The 20,421-nt window shown below is 45.7% G+C and overlaps 9 protein-coding genes across 9 annotated transcripts; 7 read left to right on the forward strand and 2 right to left on the reverse strand. All coding sequences in view use genetic code 12, as the record gives it.

Moving 5' to 3' along the window:
- Window positions 1-109: 109 nt before the first annotated feature.
- On the reverse strand, window positions 110-2,827 carry CJI96_0004642 (uncharacterized protein; the record flags this gene model as incomplete). Its single annotated transcript, XM_029036893.2, has 1 exon — window positions 110-2,827. One exon carries the CDS (start codon window positions 2,825-2,827, stop codon window positions 110-112), a length of 2,718 nt encoding a protein of 905 aa, XP_028888990.2.
- Window positions 2,828-3,719: 892 nt separating this feature from the next.
- On the forward strand, window positions 3,720-4,223 carry CJI96_0004643 (E2 ubiquitin-conjugating protein UBC7; the record flags this gene model as incomplete). The annotated part of the gene is made up of 1 exon (XM_029036894.2): window positions 3,720-4,223. One exon carries the CDS (start codon window positions 3,720-3,722, stop codon window positions 4,221-4,223), a length of 504 nt encoding a protein of 167 aa, XP_028888991.2.
- Window positions 4,224-4,749: 526 nt separating this feature from the next.
- CBP1 (polyamine oxidase) lies at window positions 4,750-6,165 on the forward strand (the record flags this gene model as incomplete). Its single annotated transcript, XM_029036895.2, has 1 exon — window positions 4,750-6,165. The coding sequence occupies one exon, from the start codon at window positions 4,750-4,752 to the stop codon at window positions 6,163-6,165; it is 1,416 nt and encodes a 471-aa protein (XP_028888992.2).
- Window positions 6,166-6,434: 269 nt separating this feature from the next.
- Window positions 6,435-6,872, forward strand: CJI96_0004645 (ribosome-associated Tef1p biogenesis chaperone CHP1; the record flags this gene model as incomplete). The annotated part of the gene is made up of 1 exon (XM_029036896.1): window positions 6,435-6,872. One exon carries the CDS (start codon window positions 6,435-6,437, stop codon window positions 6,870-6,872), a length of 438 nt encoding a protein of 145 aa, XP_028888993.1.
- A 568-nt stretch (window positions 6,873-7,440) lies between these two features.
- On the forward strand, window positions 7,441-9,225 carry CJI96_0004646 (uncharacterized protein; the record flags this gene model as incomplete). Its single annotated transcript, XM_029036897.2, has 1 exon — window positions 7,441-9,225. One exon carries the CDS (start codon window positions 7,441-7,443, stop codon window positions 9,223-9,225), a length of 1,785 nt encoding a protein of 594 aa, XP_028888994.2.
- Window positions 9,226-9,391: 166 nt separating this feature from the next.
- Window positions 9,392-12,949, forward strand: ELF1 (Elf1p; the record flags this gene model as incomplete). Its single annotated transcript, XM_029036898.2, has 1 exon — window positions 9,392-12,949. The coding sequence occupies one exon, from the start codon at window positions 9,392-9,394 to the stop codon at window positions 12,947-12,949; it is 3,558 nt and encodes a 1,185-aa protein (XP_028888995.2).
- Window positions 12,950-13,143: 194 nt separating this feature from the next.
- Window positions 13,144-13,958, forward strand: PRE8 (proteasome core particle subunit alpha 2; the record flags this gene model as incomplete). The annotated part of the gene is made up of 2 exons (XM_029036899.2): window positions 13,144-13,187; window positions 13,250-13,958. The coding sequence occupies 2 exons, from the start codon at window positions 13,144-13,146 to the stop codon at window positions 13,956-13,958; spliced, it is 753 nt and encodes a 250-aa protein (XP_028888996.1).
- Window positions 13,959-14,304: 346 nt separating this feature from the next.
- On the forward strand, window positions 14,305-17,154 carry CJI96_0004649 (uncharacterized protein; the record flags this gene model as incomplete). The annotated part of the gene is made up of 1 exon (XM_029036900.2): window positions 14,305-17,154. The coding sequence occupies one exon, from the start codon at window positions 14,305-14,307 to the stop codon at window positions 17,152-17,154; it is 2,850 nt and encodes a 949-aa protein (XP_028888997.2).
- Window positions 17,155-17,190: 36 nt separating this feature from the next.
- On the reverse strand, window positions 17,191-18,852 carry ALO1 (D-arabinono-1,4-lactone oxidase; the record flags this gene model as incomplete). The annotated part of the gene is made up of 1 exon (XM_029036901.1): window positions 17,191-18,852. One exon carries the CDS (start codon window positions 18,850-18,852, stop codon window positions 17,191-17,193), a length of 1,662 nt encoding a protein of 553 aa, XP_028888998.1.
- Window positions 18,853-20,421: the final 1,569 nt, after the last annotated feature.

The following is a 20,421-nucleotide window of genomic DNA, read 5'->3' on the forward strand; positions in this document are numbered from 1 at the left end:
TCTGAAGGGGTAATCAAGTTGCAGTTTGTTGTGGTCTTTTACGATTTGTTATCTCGGTATTTTTCTCTTCATGTCTCACTTCACCTTTTCATGCTGAGAGCCACGCGCTTCAGAAAAAGTCGTCACCCTGAGTGATATCGCCAAGCTCCCAGCAGCCAACACGCTCGCTTTTGGCCTTTTTCTCGAGAACCACAAGCTCATCAACGTAGCTCTTCAAGTGGGTTGGTGCTTTCGAATCCACAATACCGTAGCCCTCAGAGACCAACTCCTTGTTGATGGTGTATGACAGGTTCAAGGATTTCTCGGAATCGTATAAAATACCGTCGTACTCAACACCTGGAGTGGTGGAAGGAAGCCCACTCAAAACAAGTTTCTTGTCAAAGGTCAAGTCCTCCAAAACATAGATGGCCTCGGTCAAGTAGTCATTGGGCTGCGTTGGGGGCAAAGTGATGTTTTGCAACTTCATAGTGTGAGCAAATGGCTTGATCACATCTATACCAAACTTCTTGGGCAATGCTCTCATCTCAGACAATGTAACCTTATCGACGTTGCCGAAATCAACATGCTTCACCTCGTACTTGTTGGAAGCCTTGTCAAAGTTCAACACACGGGCACGGTAATACTTGCCGTTCTCGGCGAATTTCGCAGATACAAGTTCGTTCTTCTTTGGGCCCTTGGTCAAATTGACTGGCAAGTCTGGGGAGTTGGCGCTCGCGCTAGGATTTTGCGAGTGGAAGTCATTGAAATCTTTCTTAAACTGAGCGAACTTGGCTGAGATTTCGGCGTCAATCAAGTGGTAGGAAAGGACCTGGGACCTGCTAATGTCAACGATCTCAATGTCGAAGAACTTGGGTTTTGCGGCTTCGAGATTAAGTTGTTGCATTTTGGCGCTGGCCTCGTTTGCCTCCTTCTCGGCCTTTTCTTCGTCATAGTCTTTCCAGATACCTTTATGGGCAACTCTTGCAGCTTCCTCTGCTTTCTCGAGGTCGCCGGCGAACTTGTTTGAGTTGACGGCCAAGTCGTGGATACGAGCCAACCCATTGCTCAAGAGCTCCACTTGCACGGGCTTAAGGGCCTGTGCGTTAGAGTATAAGTTTCCAATGAAGCCACCAATCTTGTCCGTGTCGTAGATGTCAAACTCAACGTTTCTCTGCAAGTATTTTCTGTTCATGTACTCAAGACCTTCAGCGCCAGCCTCCTGGGAGTTGCTGTTTGACAAACCTCCTAAAATCAACGTCAACTTGGTGCCCTCTTTGGGATTGTATAACTTAACACGGTTCACTCCGGACACAAACTCGACGTAGAAACCAGAAATACGTCCCTTCTTCAGGAACCCATTGAAAAAAGTCTTTGCCTTTTGCACATTTTCCGAGGCATTGACCACACGAGAGCCAATAGTAAGGATCTTGGTGATGTCTCCTCCGCTGAAAAACACACCTCTCTTTCCCAATTTCTTTTGCTCATCCTCAAGCTCTACGAGCTTATCCCAATTCATAGATCTTTCGCCTGCTGTTTGCTTGTTGTGTTTGATGACTGTCGCAAAACCGTGAGATACAATCTGCTCCGATACATCTTTATTGTTGATCTTGAAGGAGACCAAGAACCTGGCATCCAAGCCTAATTGTTTGTTTGCAGGTCTGTGGCCATCGATGTACATCGATGCTGACTTGCCAATGGTCAAGTTCCTTGAGTACTCGCGAGCCATTTGCACGAGAGCCTGCTGATGTAAGGAGTTGGACGTGACCGTGGTATCATTAGGACGTGGAGATCTCAACGATGCTAATTGAACGGTGATCTCCTCTGCACTAGGCAAACGAACGTTGAATGTGTCACCATTGATTACCTTTGAGATCACCACATTGTCAACGGTTATACCAGGTCTCAAGGTCTTGGAAGAGACGGTCTTTGAAGCCACCGAAGCACCAGTGGAGGTTCCAACGCTGACTGAGGCAAACTGGCCCTTGCCCAAAGCCTTTGCAGTCTGCTCAGCTTTTCTTAAGCCGCTCATGATCGAAGAGCCAATCAAAGTAGACTGCCAGTCGACAACCTCAGCGAACCCGTTTTCTAAGAGCTTTTCATGGATGCTGTTTCCAGATGGATGTTCAACAAGGACCAAGGGAAGTCCCGCCTGATTCTTACCAATGATGGTGACCTTAATATTATCCTTGGAAGTCAAAAGGCGATCTTCCACAAATTGCTTTGCCTGTTGAGCCACCTTGACAACGCTAGGTGAAGGGTCGTCAGTTCTTGGGGTCTTGATACCGGCCAAAAGCAATGGCTGCAGCACATGTTGATTTTTGTTCACCATGACGCGACCAATGATTCTATCGCCACTGATAACCTTCTCCACGATGGTGTCCAATGGCCTCTTCTGAGATTTTTCAATGATCTCATCCGACAAGGGAACGATTTCAGGCTCCTGGAACTTAGGCGCCCAGATTCCGATCTTCTTGTTCTGAGCCTCCAGCTCCAACTTCCTCAATTGGTCAACAAACTCGACCTCCAGCTCATCCTCCACTCGGATGTTGTCCTTGAGTTTCACCATGCCATGCTGCAACAAGTATTCTATCAATGAAGAGAAGATTGGCGCCTTGATGTCACCAAACTCCTTACCCGTGGTGGGCATCTTGAAAAGTACTTGGAATTTGATTTCCTTCCCAATGACCAACTTCCTCAAGAACTCTTTGGCCTCGAACGAGTCGCCTCTCACATACTGAAGTGTCAAGGTCCTTTCTGGCACAGGGAATTGAGTGGTCTTTGTGGGAACAAGAACCACAGTGTCACCACTCAAGACATTTTTAACCTTTGCAGCAAGAATTTGAACCATGTCCTCAGCTTCTTTATGTTCACTTCAGGTATTAGACCGATTGTGGTTGTGGAAAATCTGGGGTGTTCGACGAAATGGGAAGCGCCTGATCCCGGTGCACGGGTGTGACGACCACGTATTGAAATTGAACGTTGAAGGTGGTCTGAAGTAGCTGAAATGGGAAACATCAAGAGCTTGGTGTTCGTGAGCTTGGAATATTGAGATGTTGCATTGGTGTGGTGTTGAAGAAGAGGGCATCTACTGTGGAAATAGTAGCTCCATACGTAAATGAATGAGAAGAATTAAAGCAAGCGACGTATAATTTTTTTTACAGTAAAGATGAGTATTCGGGAGATTTCAAATGATATCGAGACGATGAAAGTAATACACTGTTGCTGAATTCAGTTGTTGTGTGAATTGTCTGGACAGACTGTGGTGGAAGCCAAGGGAAACTTTTTCGCAGCCATTTCTATGCGCCGCCTAAACTATGGACAAGATTTGGCAATTGATACTCAAGATGGCTGATTTAGTATAAGCGGCAAACACGATTCTATTGCCTTCATAAGATGACCACAGCAAATTTTATAAAAAATACTCAAGTTTTCGTTGAGTGTACTTTTAGAGCATTACGGCTGGAGACCAAGAACTGTTCACAGAATGTCTGCGAAATATAACACATGCTTCATAACGTGAATACTTCACGCCTTCGTCAAAAATCCAAAACCCTAAAAAATTCCCATTTAGCTCTACTGTTGTCCTTGAAACACTCGGCTCTCTCGAACCTCCCAATTTTCATATCTTATATCCTTTAGCATCTCCCGTTCTTCCTATCTATGGCGCTCTCTTTGGGGTGCGCGCGATAATCTCGACTTTCAACTTCTCTACTCTTGTACAACTTCTACATACTCACCTTATGCCCCCTCGCTCCACCGCCCAAAAGAGATTGCTCAAGGAGTACCAGCAATTGTCTCGAGATCCGCCTCCGGGAATCGTGGCTGGCCCACTTTCCGAGGACAATTTTTTTGTGTGGGACTGTCTTTTGGAGGGTCCCGAGGGCACCCCATATGAGAACGGGGTGTTTTCAGCCACGTTGAAGTTCCCTCAAGATTACCCCTTGAGCCCTCCACTGCTCCAGTTCACGCCTCCCTTGCTCCATCCAAATATCTACGCCGACGGAACCGTGTGCATCAGTATTTTGCACCCTCCGGGAGAGGACCCCAACCAGTACGAAAGACCCGAGGAGCGGTGGTCTCCCGTGCAGAGTATCGAGAAGATCTTGTTGAGTGTGATGTCCATGTTAGCTGAGCCCAATCCAGAGAGTGGAGCCAACATCGACGCGTGCAAGTTGTGGAGAGATCACAGAGAAGAGTACGATAGACAGGTGCGGGAGCATGTGAGACGTACATTGGGTCTCTGATATGTATGATATCGATGAAAGCTTGCGGCTGAACGTTAGAACGGTGTATAGAGTGACTGACATTTACATACTTGGACGAAGTGTAGGTTGGTAGAAAAGTTACCAAAGACATGAAGTAGTAGAGGTAGGATTGCCGTGGAGCGCCAAATGAGGAACACTTTCGCTCTGATACTCTGACGACAAGAACACCCGGAGTATTTGTTAAGGCTCTGGCAAAAAAAAAAATAAATGCCTGCTGCATGAGTTTGGGCTTCATCGCTTGCATCAACCTGGTAGCTCAAATGCGTAGCTAGATTTCGCAGCCACTAAAGGTTTCAGCTCCACAGTACGTAGGCACTACTGCCAAGAATAAAAGAGGTTTGTGCAAATACAAATGCCATTGGAGCCCTTCAATAAAAATCTCTCATTATACTTATCATTACTCGACAACGTCCTCATATCACCAGACTCCGCTAGCGCAATTTAATGACCCACATACAACTGCGAAAATTCCGTTGAGATAACCACTTCGCCAATCTACTTCATCATGCTGTCCAAGCTGGTCACCATAATAGGCGCTGGGATTTCTGGCCTCAAAGCTGCACATGTTCTTCAAGAAAGTGGCCAATTCTCCCCCGACGATATAATTGTGCTTGAAGCCCAAGACAGAGTAGGTGGGAGGATCAAGACGGATCGCACTTCCTCTAAGTTGGGAGTTCCTTACGATTTGGGAGCAGCTTGGTTTCACGATGCTTTGACAAACTCTGTACTATATGATAGCATTGACAATGGCACGTTCGACCCGAAACAAGATGGCTACTTCGACGATAAAGACATTCAGGTGTACGCTCTGGAGCACGAAGGGCCACTAGATGCTTCCAATTGGAAGTTAACCAGGGTTGTGGAGGATGTGGAGAAGTTTATGGAGATTTACTACATGAGCTCTTTGGACAAGAAGGATATGTCGTTGGACGCATTTGCCAAAGTTTACATGGAAAAGTACCGCACCTTCCTCACCACGCAGCAGCTAAAATACTGCTCCAGGCTTCTTCGATACTTCGAGCTCTGGTTTGGGATCCCTTCTTATGAAATATCGGCCAAATACGCTCCCATGGACCACCAGGGACGCAATTTGTACGACAAAAAAGGCCACGGTTTTGTCGTAGACCACTTGGTGTCGGAGCTCAAATGTAACATCTCGAAGCTGCATCAGGTCACCAGGATCCAGAGAAACGTGAAAGAAGGGCCGAGAAATCACAAAGTAGAGCTTTCCAATGGTCACATTATCGATACAGACTACGTTGTGGTCACAGTGCCGCTCAGCATTCTAAAGTTACAAGATGGCCCGCAAGCTATCACTTGGGAACCACCGCTCCCCAAGCCTATGAGAGAAGCAATTGATTCCATCTCTATGGGAGCTCTTGGCAAAGTGATCCTTGAGTTCGATATGATCTGGTGGGACAAGACCCAAGACAGATTGGAGATTGTCGCCGACGAGGTGTCTTCTCACGGCTTGGTACCAAAATCGTGGGAGTACCCGATTTACATCATCAACTACGCAAGGGTGTTTCCAGGAACTGCCTCACTTGTGGTACTTACCCAGTCTCCAGTGACTGAGTATTTGGAAGCACACCCACAGCAGGCGTGGCCGTACATGCGACCAATGCTTTCCAAGTTGAATGTGTCGAGCTTCTCAGTCCCCGACCCAATCAACGTAATTGTCACCGACTGGACGAAAAATCAGTTTTCTAGAGGTGCCTACTCAGCAGTCAAAACAGGCGACTCGCCTGATGATATCATCATCCACCTTTCTGGTGAGAATGACGGCGTCGGCTTGGGCCTGAACTCCACTATACGCTTCGCAGGCGAGCACACTATAGCCGACGGGGGTGGCTGTATCCACGGGGCATACGACTCAGGAAAAAGAGCTGCCGAATGGATTGTGGAGGATTCGAAGAGGTAAAGTAAGGAGATTCGATCTACGTTTAGCAGCCCCTCACTACCCCCAACGGATATTCTTCGACCTCTCTGAATAGAAAGCAAGATTTGCCAAATAGATTTGATTTCTCAAAAGGAGAGTATTCAAAGTAGTACCCTGCAATAAAAGTATGTCGTGTAGATACGTTGTAAGAATTCTTCTTCCACAGTTAGTCTTGCAACTGCCTGCACTGGAGTTGCAATTTTTGAAAGAAGCGCATCGCACACAGCAAAGACCTTGTACTAATCTTAATCATGGCTACCAAATTTGACGCTGAGAAGGCCGAAAACCTCGAGGACATTGAAAAACAGTTTGCTGTGAAAGCAGTCCAACAGGCTGAGGCTTACTGGAACTTGATATCCAAAGTGAAGGCCTCCTCATTGAGATTGACCAACTACGACAATGAGATCTACGAAGCTTTAATCGAGGACTTCCCTGAATTCAAGGAAAAAGATGCCGCTTTTGAGATCAGCGAGGACAAGATGAAGAGCAAAGAAGGCAAGGCCAAGTGGAGAGCGTTTTGTGAAAAGTTCAAGGAGATTGACGACTACAATTTCGGTACACTTTTGAGAGTAAAGGCCGATGACGAGTACTCGCAAGAAAACTCGATCTTCGTTGTCAGAATCCAGTTCTACGCCATTGAAATCGCTAGAAACAGATACGGGTTGAACGACTGGGCCTCCGGCAACTAATACGGTCAGCTTGGGCTTTTAGAACCCTTGTATTTAGCACACGAATAAATGAGGAAATGAGTCAGACAAACACAGAAGTGAAGCAGTAGAAACAGACCTAAAAACTCTTTGGATGGAGATGACAGAGCACCTATGTGTGAGTTGCCGAAACCATCTAGACAAGCCACAATGATATTAAAGCACAAGAGACCAATTTGAAAGAAGAGCACAACAGGAAGAAAGTCGATGCAACAGTATGCTTGTTTTCCTGCTTTCGAAGAGGTCTTGTTGCGGTAATACAGACAACAGGGAAACAGTCGGTTGCGAAAGGAGATCTCCATGACCCCGTCATAGACTCTTTACACAGCAAGAAATTCTCTCCAAGACGCAGATCTAGATAATTAAAAACCGCACATATCACTTGAAGATTCTTAGATACGTTCATCGACGTTTAAACCATCCGATTCTCCTACCGCACGTGATCACACACACACAATAGACCCTGATTGATTCCAGGCGCTCTAGACGATCGCCTTCTAAGAAAAAATAGTTCATTACACCCTCGATCGGGCTACAAAATTTACTCAGAATGAGCAGAAAAACAACGGTAAATCCGTCTCGAAAGGATATACCATCCTTCAATTCGGCGTTTGAGCATTCAGGAGGCCAACAAGGCAGACACAATCCTGGCTCGATCACTCCTACATTACAACAATATCATGATTCTCTGCCAACTGCGAATTATACACTTCCTGGGGTTATTAGCTACTTGACGTCAGAGTTTACGCACTTGGAGAGGTTTAAGATTACCACCAATCTCGAGAAGTCCGAAATGAGGTACAAGATTCTGCAATTGACGAGCGAAGTGAACACGTTAAGATTCATCAACGATAAGCAGCAATTGAGAATCAAGGAGCTTGAGGCGAAGCTAGGAATGAATGGAAACATATCGAAGCTGAATATTCAAGATGTGGAGATCCCACCTGTGGATCTTGATATTCTCCAGAAGTCTCGCACTCAACTCAATAAGCTGATCCGAGACGTTCTACGCGTGTTGAGACCACCTCTGGCCATCAGTAAGAACTACTTAAACGCTCCTAACACTCTGCATAGCATTGACCTCGACGAACTACTTGACGACAGTGAGAAGTTTCTGTTTGAGACAGACGTGAATGAGGGACAAGATGACAGTGCCAGAGAGGGCATTTTCTCTAGGTACATTAACGACTCCAATAACGAGGACTTCCTGCTGAACTCTATTGAAAAAGAAGCGCAAAGGCTCGTTGAACTGGTGCAGAGTGATTTGGCGGAGCTGAATGCTCCGGCTGCTCCTATATCCCGTAAAGCTCCACCTTCTGACGATAACGAAACAGACACCGAAACAGTAATTGTGGATGAAGCAGAAGAAGCTCTTTCCAAGCCTAAGCTGAACGTCTCCTTTGGGCAGGAGGTCCGTCTATTGGCGAGAAATTGCATTGTTTTCGAACCGTTCGAGGAGCTGCTTGTTTTTCTCGAGGGTTCTCAGGTGACAGTATTGCAACTGGGTGAACCAGTCTTTAAGAATGAGATAGATTTATCAAGTGACAACGTCGTGGGCATCTACTACTTGGGCAAGAAACGTCTTCTACTGGTGAGTCTGAAAGCCGTTACTCTACATACATACAAGGATGCGAGTGCGCCAACGACAAGAGTGTTGGTCAAGGACGAGAGGGTTGTTGTCGATGCATGCAGTTTGGTGGAGATTGCCGCCGTCAACACCAACAGGCATTACGGCTTGGCATGCTTAGGGATGGGAAAAGATGGAAAGCTGGTGATATCGGTATATGAGATCAAGTGTGGTCAGAAAAACACATCACGCTTATTGGGCCAGTTTAATAGCACGTTCCTCAAGGCCTCTGTGAAGGTGAAAGACGTAAAGTGGGCGAAGAAAGAGAGTATCGGTGAAGAATCAGATGAGCTCCCTTACGACTTGGTCATACTACACGAGAAGATCCAACGCCTTAACGTGTCCACCAAAGAGCTATCTGACATCAAGGCAGAGGCGGATTTCCACTCCATCACTACAAAGGGCAATTTACTCTTTAGCGTGCAACACGACAGTGTTGAGATGTATGATCTCGCAAAACAAAAAGTGGTTGGAGTGTTGCCTCGACACAAACACGCTACTTACGTGCTCTTTTCCAACAAGGAATGCACCATCGCTGAAGTTCTGGACCAGTTGGTTCTCTTCAATGAAGAAATGCAAGAGGTATCCAGAAATACCAGCCCCATTCATAGTCCAAAGGGTGTTCATGGGCTCGAAGCAGGTGACGGATCGTCCTTAATTATTCATGGTGGCGACAGTATCTCTATAATTCCCATTAGTGTTGACTAAATTTTCAGAGTATCACGCTTTGTCAGTTTGCAGCCATTGTGCATACCGCGATGAGGCCGATACATGGAGATGTACGGGTTGTGAGACATGGGTGCTAATTTTTCGGATAGAAATTTAAATTAATTCTCACAAACTTTACCCTGACCCCTGATCTGATTGTAATTTCATGTCGAAAAAAATCTCCTTCGACGAGTTTTTGAAGCAGCAACAGCAGGCTCAACAACAGCCCCGTGGCTACGGCTATAAGAACTCAAATAATTATCAGTACTCAGGTCAGAACTTCCAGTACTCAGGACAGAGCTTTCAGCCTGGCCAATACTACTCTGGATACCAGGGATACCAGGGATACCAGGGGTTTCAAAATCAGGCTCACACTGGGTATCAAGGCTATCCTGAACAAAGCTTCTCCGCGAGTCAGAATGGAAGCGAGGTTCCCTCTGGCGCTGAGTCCAGAATAACTAGTGGGGCAGCCACTCCCAATCCTGATGCCTCCACCACGTCTCTCTCGTCGCTAGGCTCTGCATTGAACAAACTTAAACTCGAAGAAACTCCTATACTGGAACATTTGACTGCGATTCAAAAGTGCTCCAAGATCAGTGACTCCAAGAAGGAGGCCGAGGCTATTGCGCAAAAGGTTGCAGAGCAGCCATCCATGACGATATTCGATACTTGGAAGATCCTTGATATCGTCAAAAACTTAGCAAAGGCAAGAAGCTCCCCAATTGTCAGGGAGTCCGCGCTTCTTGTAATACAGCAACTTGCGTTCAGCTTGAGTAACTCTGCTCCTAAAGAGCTGTACTTGGTGCAGTTCATCAGTGTGATCCTTGAAGCATTCACAGACAAGGACAGAAATGTTGTCAAAACTGCGAAACAGACCCTTGATATTGTTTATGGTGTCTTACCAGTAGAGATCTTGGGCAGCTTGTTCATTGACGAGATTATCAACTACCTTACATCGTCTGCAAAGTGGAACACCAAGATTGCTGCTTTAGAGATTATGGATAAGCTTATTGCTGAGGCCCCTGCCGATTTGTTGGAAATGAAATTTATCACTGCCGTTCCAGCGTTGACCGATATGGCAACAGACTTCAAGCCAGAGTTGGCCAAACACGGTTTAGCTACCTTAAAGCGCTTTGTGAAGGTGTTCGATAATCTTGATTTGCAAAACAAGTATGATTTGATCGTCGAAACCTTGGCCAATCCTCAAAAAGTTCCAGAGTGTATCAAGAACTTATCTTCTGTTACATTCGTGGCTGAAGTTACTGAACCTGCTTTGTCACTTCTAGTACCTATTCTTGACAAGTCGTTGAAGATGTCATCCTCTACCAATGATCAGTTGAGACAGACGGTTACCGTCACCGAAAACTTGACTAGATTGGTGAATAATAGAAGAGAGATTGAGCACTACATTCCTATTTTGTTACCTGGTGTGGAAAAGGTAGTAAACAATGCCTCATTGCCGGAAGTGAGAGAGTTGGGAGCTAAAGCACTTCGTGTTTTGAAAGAAGCAGAGAGTGAACAAACCGATGGTAAGTTCCATGGCAGGATATCCTTGAAGGATGCGGAAAAATTCCTCACCGAAAACCTAAGTGAGGATGTTAAGGACGTGCCAGCCGCTTTGCTTAAGGATGGTACTGAAACGAGCTATCTTGCTACTATAGTACAAGTGGACGCTAACGTTAATGACTGGAAACGATTAGCAGAGTACCTTGAGAGCGCCATCCAATTGTCAGACTCTGTGACGGAGGAACTTAGAAAAAAGTATACTGAGGAAGTTATAAAGAATTTGAAGCACCTCTTCACTGAATCAGCTCTGGTCGACAATGACGACAACGACGGTGCCGTTGAAATCGTTAATGCTGATTTCTCCTTGGCCTACGGTTCTCGTATGTTGTTGAACAAAACCAACTTGAGATTGTTAAAGGGACACAGATACGGCCTCTGTGGCAGAAACGGTGCTGGTAAATCCACGTTGATGCGTGCTATTTCCAAGGGTCAATTAGAAGGCTTCCCTACTCCCGATCAGTTGCGTACATGCTTTGTCGAGCACAAATTGCAAGGTGAGGAAGGTGATTTGGATTTAGTCAGCTTCATTGCTTCTGACCCAGAGTTGGCCAATGTCGGGCGTGATGATATTGCTAAGGCATTGCAAGCTGTCGGGTTCCCTGAAGAAAGATTGACTCAACAAGTTGGCTCCTTATCGGGTGGTTGGAAGATGAAATTGGAATTAGCAAGAGCTATGCTTATGAAAGCTGATGTGTTGCTCTTGGATGAGCCTACTAACCACTTGGATGTTGGTAACGTCCAATGGTTACAGAATTACTTGATCGAGCACACGGAGATCACATCTTTGATCGTCTCCCACGACTCGGGTTTTTTGGATGCGGTTTGCACGGACATTATTCACTACGAGAACAAAAAGCTAGCATATTACAAGGGTAATTTATCAGAGTTTGTCAAGGTCAAGCCCGAGGGCAAGTCTTACTACACATTGAGTGACTCCATGGTGAAGATGGCCTTCCCACCTCCAGGTATCTTGTCTGGTGTAAAGTCTAATACGAGAGCAATAGCCAGAATGAGCAATGTTACTTTCACATATCCTGGTGCTGCGAAGCCATCCTTGAACAATGTCTCTTGCAGTTTGTGTTTGTCGTCTCGTGTGGCCATTGTTGGCCCCAATGGTGCGGGCAAGTCTACGTTGATCAAGTTGTTGACTGGAGAGTTGGTGCCAAACGAAGGTACTGTCGAGAAACATCCGAACTTGAGAATTGGATACATTGCTCAACACGCTTTGCAACACGTTGAACAGCATAAGGAGAAGACAGCCAACCAGTACTTACAGTGGCGTTACAGATTCGGTGACGACCGGGAAGTTTTATTAAAAGAATCGAGAAAGATCTCTGATGAAGAGAAGCAAATCATGGAAAAGCTCATTGACGTTGGTGACGGGCAAGGACCAAGACAAATTGAGGCGCTCGTTGGTAGACAAAAGTTGAAGAAATCTTTCCAGTATGAGATCAAATGGAAGTATTTCTTGCCTAAGTACAACTCCTGGCTTCCAAGAGAGTTTTTGATCGAGCAAGGATTCGAGAAGTTGATTCAAAAGTTCGATGATCATGAGGCTTCAAGAGAAGGTCTTGGCTACAGAGAATTGACACCAAAAGTAATAAGAAAGCATTTCGAGGATGTCGGATTGGATGGTGACATTGCAGACCACACACCTATGGGCTCTTTGTCCGGTGGTCAATTGGTCAAGGTTGTTATTGCTGGCGCTATGTGGAACAATCCCCACTTGCTTGTTCTTGATGAACCTACAAACTATTTGGACAGAGACTCCTTGGGAGGTCTTGCCGTTGCCATTCGTGACTGGAGCGGAGGTGTTGTCATGATTTCGCACAACAACGAGTTTGTTGGAGCCTTGTGTCCTGAGCAATGGCACGTTGAAAATGGGGCTGTTGTTCAGAAGGGCAATGCTGCCGTTGATGCGCTGAGATTCGCTGATGGCGTCGAGTCCAAGGATGGTTCGCCTGCACCTGAACCAGTGAAGAAGAGAGCAGACGATGACGACTCCCCTGCGAACATCAAGGTCAGAACCAGAAAGAAGAAGATGACTAGAAACGAGAAGAAAGCACAGGCTGAGAGAAGAAGATTGCGTCACATCGAATGGTTGAGCAGTCCTAAAGGTACACCAAAGCCACCAGACACTGACGACGAGGAAGAGTGATTTGGACTTTGTAAATTGGAATAAGTTAGATATTAATAGAGGTATCATCTGGGTGTTGGCAGCTAGAAGTAGACGGTGGAGAGGAAGCGTAGAATACCATCGTCCGCACGTGAGTATACTCACGTGCATCAACTTCCAAGTCGCCCTCGAAGGCAAGTCTCAACACCTTCAACATCTTCTCCAGATAACGCCCAATGGCTGACAGATACTCGTTTTCCCTTACGACATTTTCCCCTCAGTATGTAATGGGCGAATGAGCTTGAACTATGCTCTTTTAATGACATTGTACTAACAATTTAGAGGGAAATTGGTCCAGATTGAATATGCCCTCAATGCGGTAAAGCAAGGTGTAACCACCATTGGCATCAAGTCTGCCTCGGGCGTGGTGCTTGCTACAGAGAGAAAGTCCAATTCGAATCTTTTAAAGAACGACTGTAACAGCAAAGTCGAGTTGATTACTCCAGACATCGCCATGACTTACTCCGGCATGGGACCCGACTTCAGGGTGCTAGTAGACAGAGCACGAAAATTGGCCCACACAAACTACAAGCGTATATACAACGAGTATCCTCCGGTCAGAATAATGGTTCAGGAACTCGCCAAGGTGATGCAAGAGTCAACGCAAAGTGGAGGTATCAGACCTTTTGGTGTATCGCTTTTAGTGGGTGGGTATGACCACCACCTGGGCAACTTTCAGCTATACCAAGTGGACCCTTCTGGTAGTTATTTCCCATGGAAGGCCACAGCTATCGGCAAGACGGCTGTTTCGGCCAAGACCTTTTTGGAAAAGCGTTGGAATGAGGACTTGGAGTTGGAGGACGTGATCCACGTTGCTCTCTTAGCATTAAAGGAGTCAGTGGATGGAGAATTGGTTGGTGAGAACTTGGATATCACTGTGGTGAGTGATCCTCAGGACCATTTGTTGGGGTTCAAGGGTACTGACATCGAGGGTCCCAGAGTGAAGAAGTTACTGGCTGAAGAGATAAACGATAGGCTTGACGCTTTGTAATGATGCATGGGCACGAGAGGTCTGAGAGGTGCTGTACGTCTAGCTGAAGAAAGCTTTTGAAAGTAGAGCATGAATAAAAGATAAATGGTGGTAGAGCATTAGTCAGACACCCAACAAGGGTCCAAAGAACCCCAAAGGGCCAAAGTCTTCAGGCGGCTCTCTAATCCGAGTTCAACATTGGGTAGGTCCCATTGATTTTTTTTTTCTTTTTACAAAACTACTAATGATACTACGTAGCATGGCCGTGTTACAACATACATCACGTGACCACACATAAAAAAGTATAGGACATGGGTGATGAGATGAGATTCACCTCAAAGCAGCATCCCTGAAACACACTTGAAATATGGCTAAAAAGCGGTCAGGCAAAAACAGATCGCATCAAAAGATCCAGGATGCTTTTCAGCTTGCAGAACGAGCTGAGGCACGAGACAGAGGCGACAACGAAAATCTGCAGTCTGAAGAAGATCAGGATGAAGAGTTACCTTTGAAAGAGGGAGTTTTGGATGCAAGAAAGTTTCTTAAAGAAGAAGACCAAGAGAGTGATCTTGAGGACGAGGAGCTTGATTCGGACGAGGCTCTTGCACTGGACGACGACTACGATGTGCTAAGCTCCAAATTTTCTCAGACGATAAGAGATAAGCAGAAGAGGAGAAAGGGAAAGCGAAGCGAGGAGTCAGAAAGTTCTGAAGACGAAGGCTATAGTAGCATCGATGAGTCGCAGCTAGTAACGTTATCTGAGGCTTGGGATATGGATGACAGAGATTCTTCGAAGAAGAAGAAGCTGGACGAGGATGTTGTTCTAGATGATGCTCGAGAGTCTGAGTCTGAAAGTGAACTTGACTCGGAAGAAACGGAAGAGAAGAGTGACTTGTTTAAAAATGCCCCAACTTTGGACTCCGAGTCAGGGTCAGAAGACGAGGAGTCGGGATCAGAAGGGGACTCCGAGGAGGAAACCGGATCTGATGAGTCAGATGAAACCGATTCTGAAGACGAACGTGCCATATTAGGCGGATCTGACGATGAAGACGTGGAACTCAAGTCGACACTCAACACAGTGAAGGCCAAGGTGAAAACGCCTCATGAACATAGGAGACTTGTGAACGAAACGAGAGAGGCAAATGTATTTTCTGTACCCGCAGGCGGCGAGGAGCTTTCGCTTGCTGATATGCTTGGTGGGGTCGAGGGTGCCGATGATGCACATTTGATCGATAAGGATGAAGAGCCTAAGCATGTGGCGGTGCCACTTCCCAAAAGAATTCAAATCAGGAACGATAGGAGAGCTGCTTATGAGATCACCAAGGAGGAGGTCAACAAGTGGAGGGAAACAGTGAGAACTTTGCAAGAGGCTGATCATCTTGAGTTTCCTCTTGCGCCACCAGCGACTGCTGAAGAACAAGAAGAGATTGATCCAGAAAAAGAGTTGGATGCTCTTCGGTTTGTTCCAGAGACGGATACCCGCACAGAGCTCGAGAACAAGATTCATGGCATTTTAGAGGCAGGTGCGCTTGTGGATGAGTCTAAGGAGGCCACTTTCGAACAAATTGAAGCGGCCAAGCTTTCGAAAGAAGATATGTTCAAGAGAACCCAGGAGCTCAGAAGAATGAGGGAGCTCATGTTCCGTGACGAGCAACGTGCCAAACGTATCAAGAAGATCAAGTCGAAACAGTACAGGAAGATTAGGAAGAGAGAGCGTTTGCGGGATGCTGAGTTGGTGGAAGGTTCTGATGCCGAAGAGGATCCCGACGAGCATGATAGGAAGAGAGCTGAAGAAAGAATGTCACAGAAACACAAGACTCAGTCGCTGTGGGCAAAACAGATGATAAAGCTGGGGATGTCTAAAGATGCACTGAGTAGAGAACAACTCGAGGAAATGCTTAGAAGTGGAGAACGTTTGCGTGCAAAGCAGTTAGGCGCTATCAACGGTGTACAAAGTGACGACAACGTCTCGGATATCGAAAGAGAATACGAAAATGATGAGGATGATACCGCGGAGAGAGAAACTCTTGGTAAGGGTATTATGGCCATGGACTTCATGAAGAATGCGGAGGAGAAAAGACGGAGAGAGAACAAAAGAGAGCTCGAATTTCTCAGAGGTGTCGACTCCAACACAGGTATCGAAGAATTTGAAGGTGTATCGAAGGAGAAAAACTCGATAAACCAACTCAAAAACGAAGGTAGAAGAGTGTACGCTCCTAAGGCGGCCGCGGAGGCTGAGGACATGGAAGAATTGGAGGAAGAATTAATTCATGACTACCGTGACGATGAAGCAAAGAGTTTGGTGAACAGAATGTCGGGCAAGTCCAGAGGCCGTGAGCGTTCGGCCGAAGATCGTGATGACAGTGATGCCTCCGACGCAGAGGAAGAGCCACCCGCCAAAAAGTACAAAACAGAAGAGCAGAACGCATCTGATTTCGGAGGCTTCTCTGACGAAAGCGAGAAAGAGGATGGTTCAGGCAGTGAAGAGGCTGAAGAGAATCCATGGTTGACCGTTGGAGACGACGAGAATGTAACATCGGCGAAGACAAAGAAGTTCTCCACCGTCACGGAAGACTCGTCGAAACTTTCGAAGGCCGCCAATAAGATCGAGAAACACAAAAGCAAACAAGACAAATTCAAGGGCTCGACAAAGCCAGCCACCTTGATTGACATGAAAAAGGTCATGGAAGTGAATGGCAAGGGTGACGTTCATGGCAGTGATGACGAACAAAGTGAAGAAGAAGATGAAAGAGATAATCGCATGTTCAAACAGCAAGGTCTTATAAAAGAAGCCTTTGCCGGAGACGATGTGGTGAGTGAATTCCAAGAAGAGAAAAGAAAACTCATCGAAGAAGAAGACGACAAAGAAGAAGACATGACGCTACCCGGATGGGGTTCTTGGGGCGGCAGTGACGCTCCAAAAAAACCGAAGAAGAAATACGTCAGAAAGATCGATGGTGTTGTTCAGAAGGAAAAGAGACAAGACAAGGATAAGGATAATGTCATCATCAACGAACGATTGAACAAGCACAACTTGAAATATCAGTCTTCCAATGTTCCTCATCCATATGAAACCAGAGAACAATACGAAAGAGCATTGAGAATGCCAATCGGCGAAGAATGGGCATCAAGAGCCACTTTCCAGAAAGCCACTTTGCCTAGGGTCATTGTTAAACAAGGTACGGTTGTTGACCCTTTAAAGGCACCTTTTAAATAATTCATTGTATATTAGCATAATAAATCGCATTCATAGCTATTCTATTAAGATTCCGTTTCTAACAGCCCACGCTTTTCCACTCAAGAACACCCCGTGTGGGTCCATCTCTCTTCTAATCTCATTGTATGCTTCTAAGCTGGGCCCAAACCACTTCTTCATCACAGGGTCGAAGCCGAGCATGGAGTAGAACTTCTTTCCACCGAAGTTCAACTGAGTCTTCAAATCCTCTTCGTCATGATGATCACCAGACAAACCAATGAAGTTCTTTGCCCAGTGTGGCTTGCCGCCCGCACGGCTCATAGCGTCTTCAAAAATTTGGTACCATTTGTGGGTTGGCACGTTGAAACCGAATGGTCTATACATTGTGGCATTGATAAAAAGAGTCAACTGATCGTTCTTTACCTTCGAAAGATCTGCCTCGTAAGGCAACCCTTCCGGGGAGTTGTCCAAAAATGGTCTTAAATTGTTTCCTGGAATTGGACCAGCGCTCACAGGGCTCCTCTTGGCTAACCATTCTTGAGGTGGGTGCAAGGAAGGTTTACCTTCAGCATCAACAAAAGGTTTATCAGAATAAGTCACGTTAGAGCATCTCACTTCAATTGGAGCATGGACATAAAAGTCACCCTTTTTAGCGGCGTCCTGGATTTTTTCGTTCAATTCAGTCAAAATATCGATACCTTCGATCAAAGGTGCTGACCACTCATTCACAAACTGTGAGAACAAGCAGTCCATGTTGAGCCCCTCAACTGAGTTCTGGACAGCCACGTCACCCTTGCCCAACGTCTCTACATCGCCATATTGTTGTTTAAACACGAATTTCTCGACCCATGGAGTGAGCTTTGGGCAGATTTTGACAGAAACCCATAAGAGCGACTCGTAAAAGAGTCTGCCAAAGAAAGTACCATACCACGAAGGACGGGGATCGCTCAAAGGGTCTTCTGACTTAGAAGCTCTCCAGCACACACAGTTTCCGGAGTAAGGAAACCACCAGATTCTGATAAATTCCGAATCCAACCAGATCGAGTCCCACTCACGCAAAAGTGTGGTGAACTTGATGATCTCCTGCTTCGACTTGATGGTGTATCTAGGAACCGCTCTCAACGTCACCTGAGTGATGATACCGATTTTGCCCAACGACAAAAGAGCTGCTCTGAACAATTTCTCGTTCTTCACAGACGAACACTCAATGAGCTTACCCTCAGAGTTGGCCACAACCAAAGAAACCACCTGCTGAGCAACCAACCCGTGGTATTGCGACGAGCCGTGGGTTCCTGTGGAAATGAGCCCAGCAATCGACTGGTCAGATATAGAACCCAAGTTCTGGATCGCCAAACTGTGTTCCTTCAAGTACTCATTAAGCTGGTAGATCCGGATACCGGCTTCCACAGTCAAGTCCACATACTTCACCTGTTTGCCCGAATCTGAAGGTCCATAAAACTCCTCCTGCTTAAGCACCTTATCAAATTTATCCAAATTGCACAACCACTCGTTGGTCATGGTCAAGTCGGAAGGAGAATGACCGGAGCCAACCGTCATGATGGTCTTCCCAAGCCTCCTCGCCTGGTTGATCAACTCGACAATCTCTTTTTCATTTGTAGGCTGGAAAATAGCCTGCGGCTTACAGTAAAACGTTCCTGCCCACGTCCTGTGGAACACCTTCCTAGTAACGAAGGGCTGAAGCGACGGTGGTAAAGACATGATGTTTAACTTGTGAATAAGTAATCAGATGGAACTTGGCGCATAGCGACCGTTAGACCGGCATCTAACCTTGCCTAAGCGAAAATGGTCACAAAGAAACCTATAAGAACTGAGGTGAAACCAAGTATTTGAAAAATTCGAAAGCTGGCCTAATTTTTTTTTGTAGGGAATCAAAAGTTGTGTTCTTTTTTCTTTTTGGTTTAGATGGTGGTCCTTGTGTATTGCGTGCCAAGAGTCAAGGAGGCTTTTCGCATCCGACTCGGTCTACTTGAGCAGTTAATTCGTGGTTATTACACAAAGAAAAGTTGCTTGCTGAGGTGTTGTTGAGTTACTGATTTTGAGTGACATGATTCATAGTTGGGAAATGAAGGTTGATTGAGGAATGAAGGTTGGAGATTAAGGTGTGAAGATTGAAGACTGAAAAATTATGACCGGTTAATAAGGTATATGCGCACAAGCAGCCTTGGGTTTCTTCAAATCAAAGAGCGTATAAGAGTTGCAACTGTGTGGCCATTGGAGATGAATTAGGGTTGCAGTGCTTGACAAGTTATATTAGAGCAGCCTAGTAAGCTCTAAGATTCAGAGATCTTTTTCAGTAGAGGTATTGGGAAGTTAACCTGATGGTGTGTACGTGGACCCCTCATCTGCATAATATGTGGGCTACTGGGAACGCTTTACTATAGACTGAACCTTTTGAGTTTGACTCAGGCTGCCAAAAATTTGTGTTATGTTGTCAAGATCAGAGACAATTCACCAGCATTGCTAGGTTAGGAATGCAAAGCTCTGTATTCAATGTTTCTACTACCTGCACTGACTTCCCTGGATCTAGAGGGCACAAATGAGGGGGATTACTTATCACAAGCTCTAAATGTGAAGATGAATGTCGAGGAGCATAATCAATGCGATGGTAATCATGACGAAGAGGATCCTGGAGAAGTGTCATTGACAAAAAAGATTGAGGTAGTCAAACTGGCACTGGAAGTGGACAAAAATTGGTATTGGTGCCACATTCTTTAAAATTGTGTACACTGTGGAGTTCGCACAACCACTTTGAAAAAATCTCCCCTCTGGATATCTGGTTAACAGCTTTTAAGCTGGTACATGCATCAGATTCAAGAATTTCTTGAAATTCAGCATTCTTGGACTTATTTTACCATGAACGCCAACACCAATAGACATGAGAATATTCTTTTGCTTCACCAGTCGCCCTATTCGTCTTTATCTCGGTATTATTTCTCTACCAGATCACCAAACATTGATGCTTAACTTCAATAGCCTTTGAAAGCAGTCAGAATCCTCCACATAGCTTCAAAGATGTCCACATACCTTTGGGTGCAAGAGTTCACCCTCAATTTCATGAGTTCACTCCAAACACCATCACCTCAGTTTCATTTCCTGTTTCGAGAGGTGGATATTTTTTTCGCAGCCATAGAACGCTCGCGTAATGCGTTTCACTTACTCGATGTATTGAAAAAGCTTCCCTTAAAGAGGATAGAAAGAACGAAAGAAATCAAAACAAAAAAAAAAAAAAAAAAAGTCATTTTTTTTTGCAACCATAAATCAAAGCCC

Source organism: Candidozyma auris, chromosome 5 (assembly GCF_003013715.1).
Source record: "Candidozyma auris chromosome 5, complete sequence".
NCBI lineage: Eukaryota > Fungi > Ascomycota > Pichiomycetes > Serinales > Metschnikowiaceae > Candidozyma > Candidozyma auris.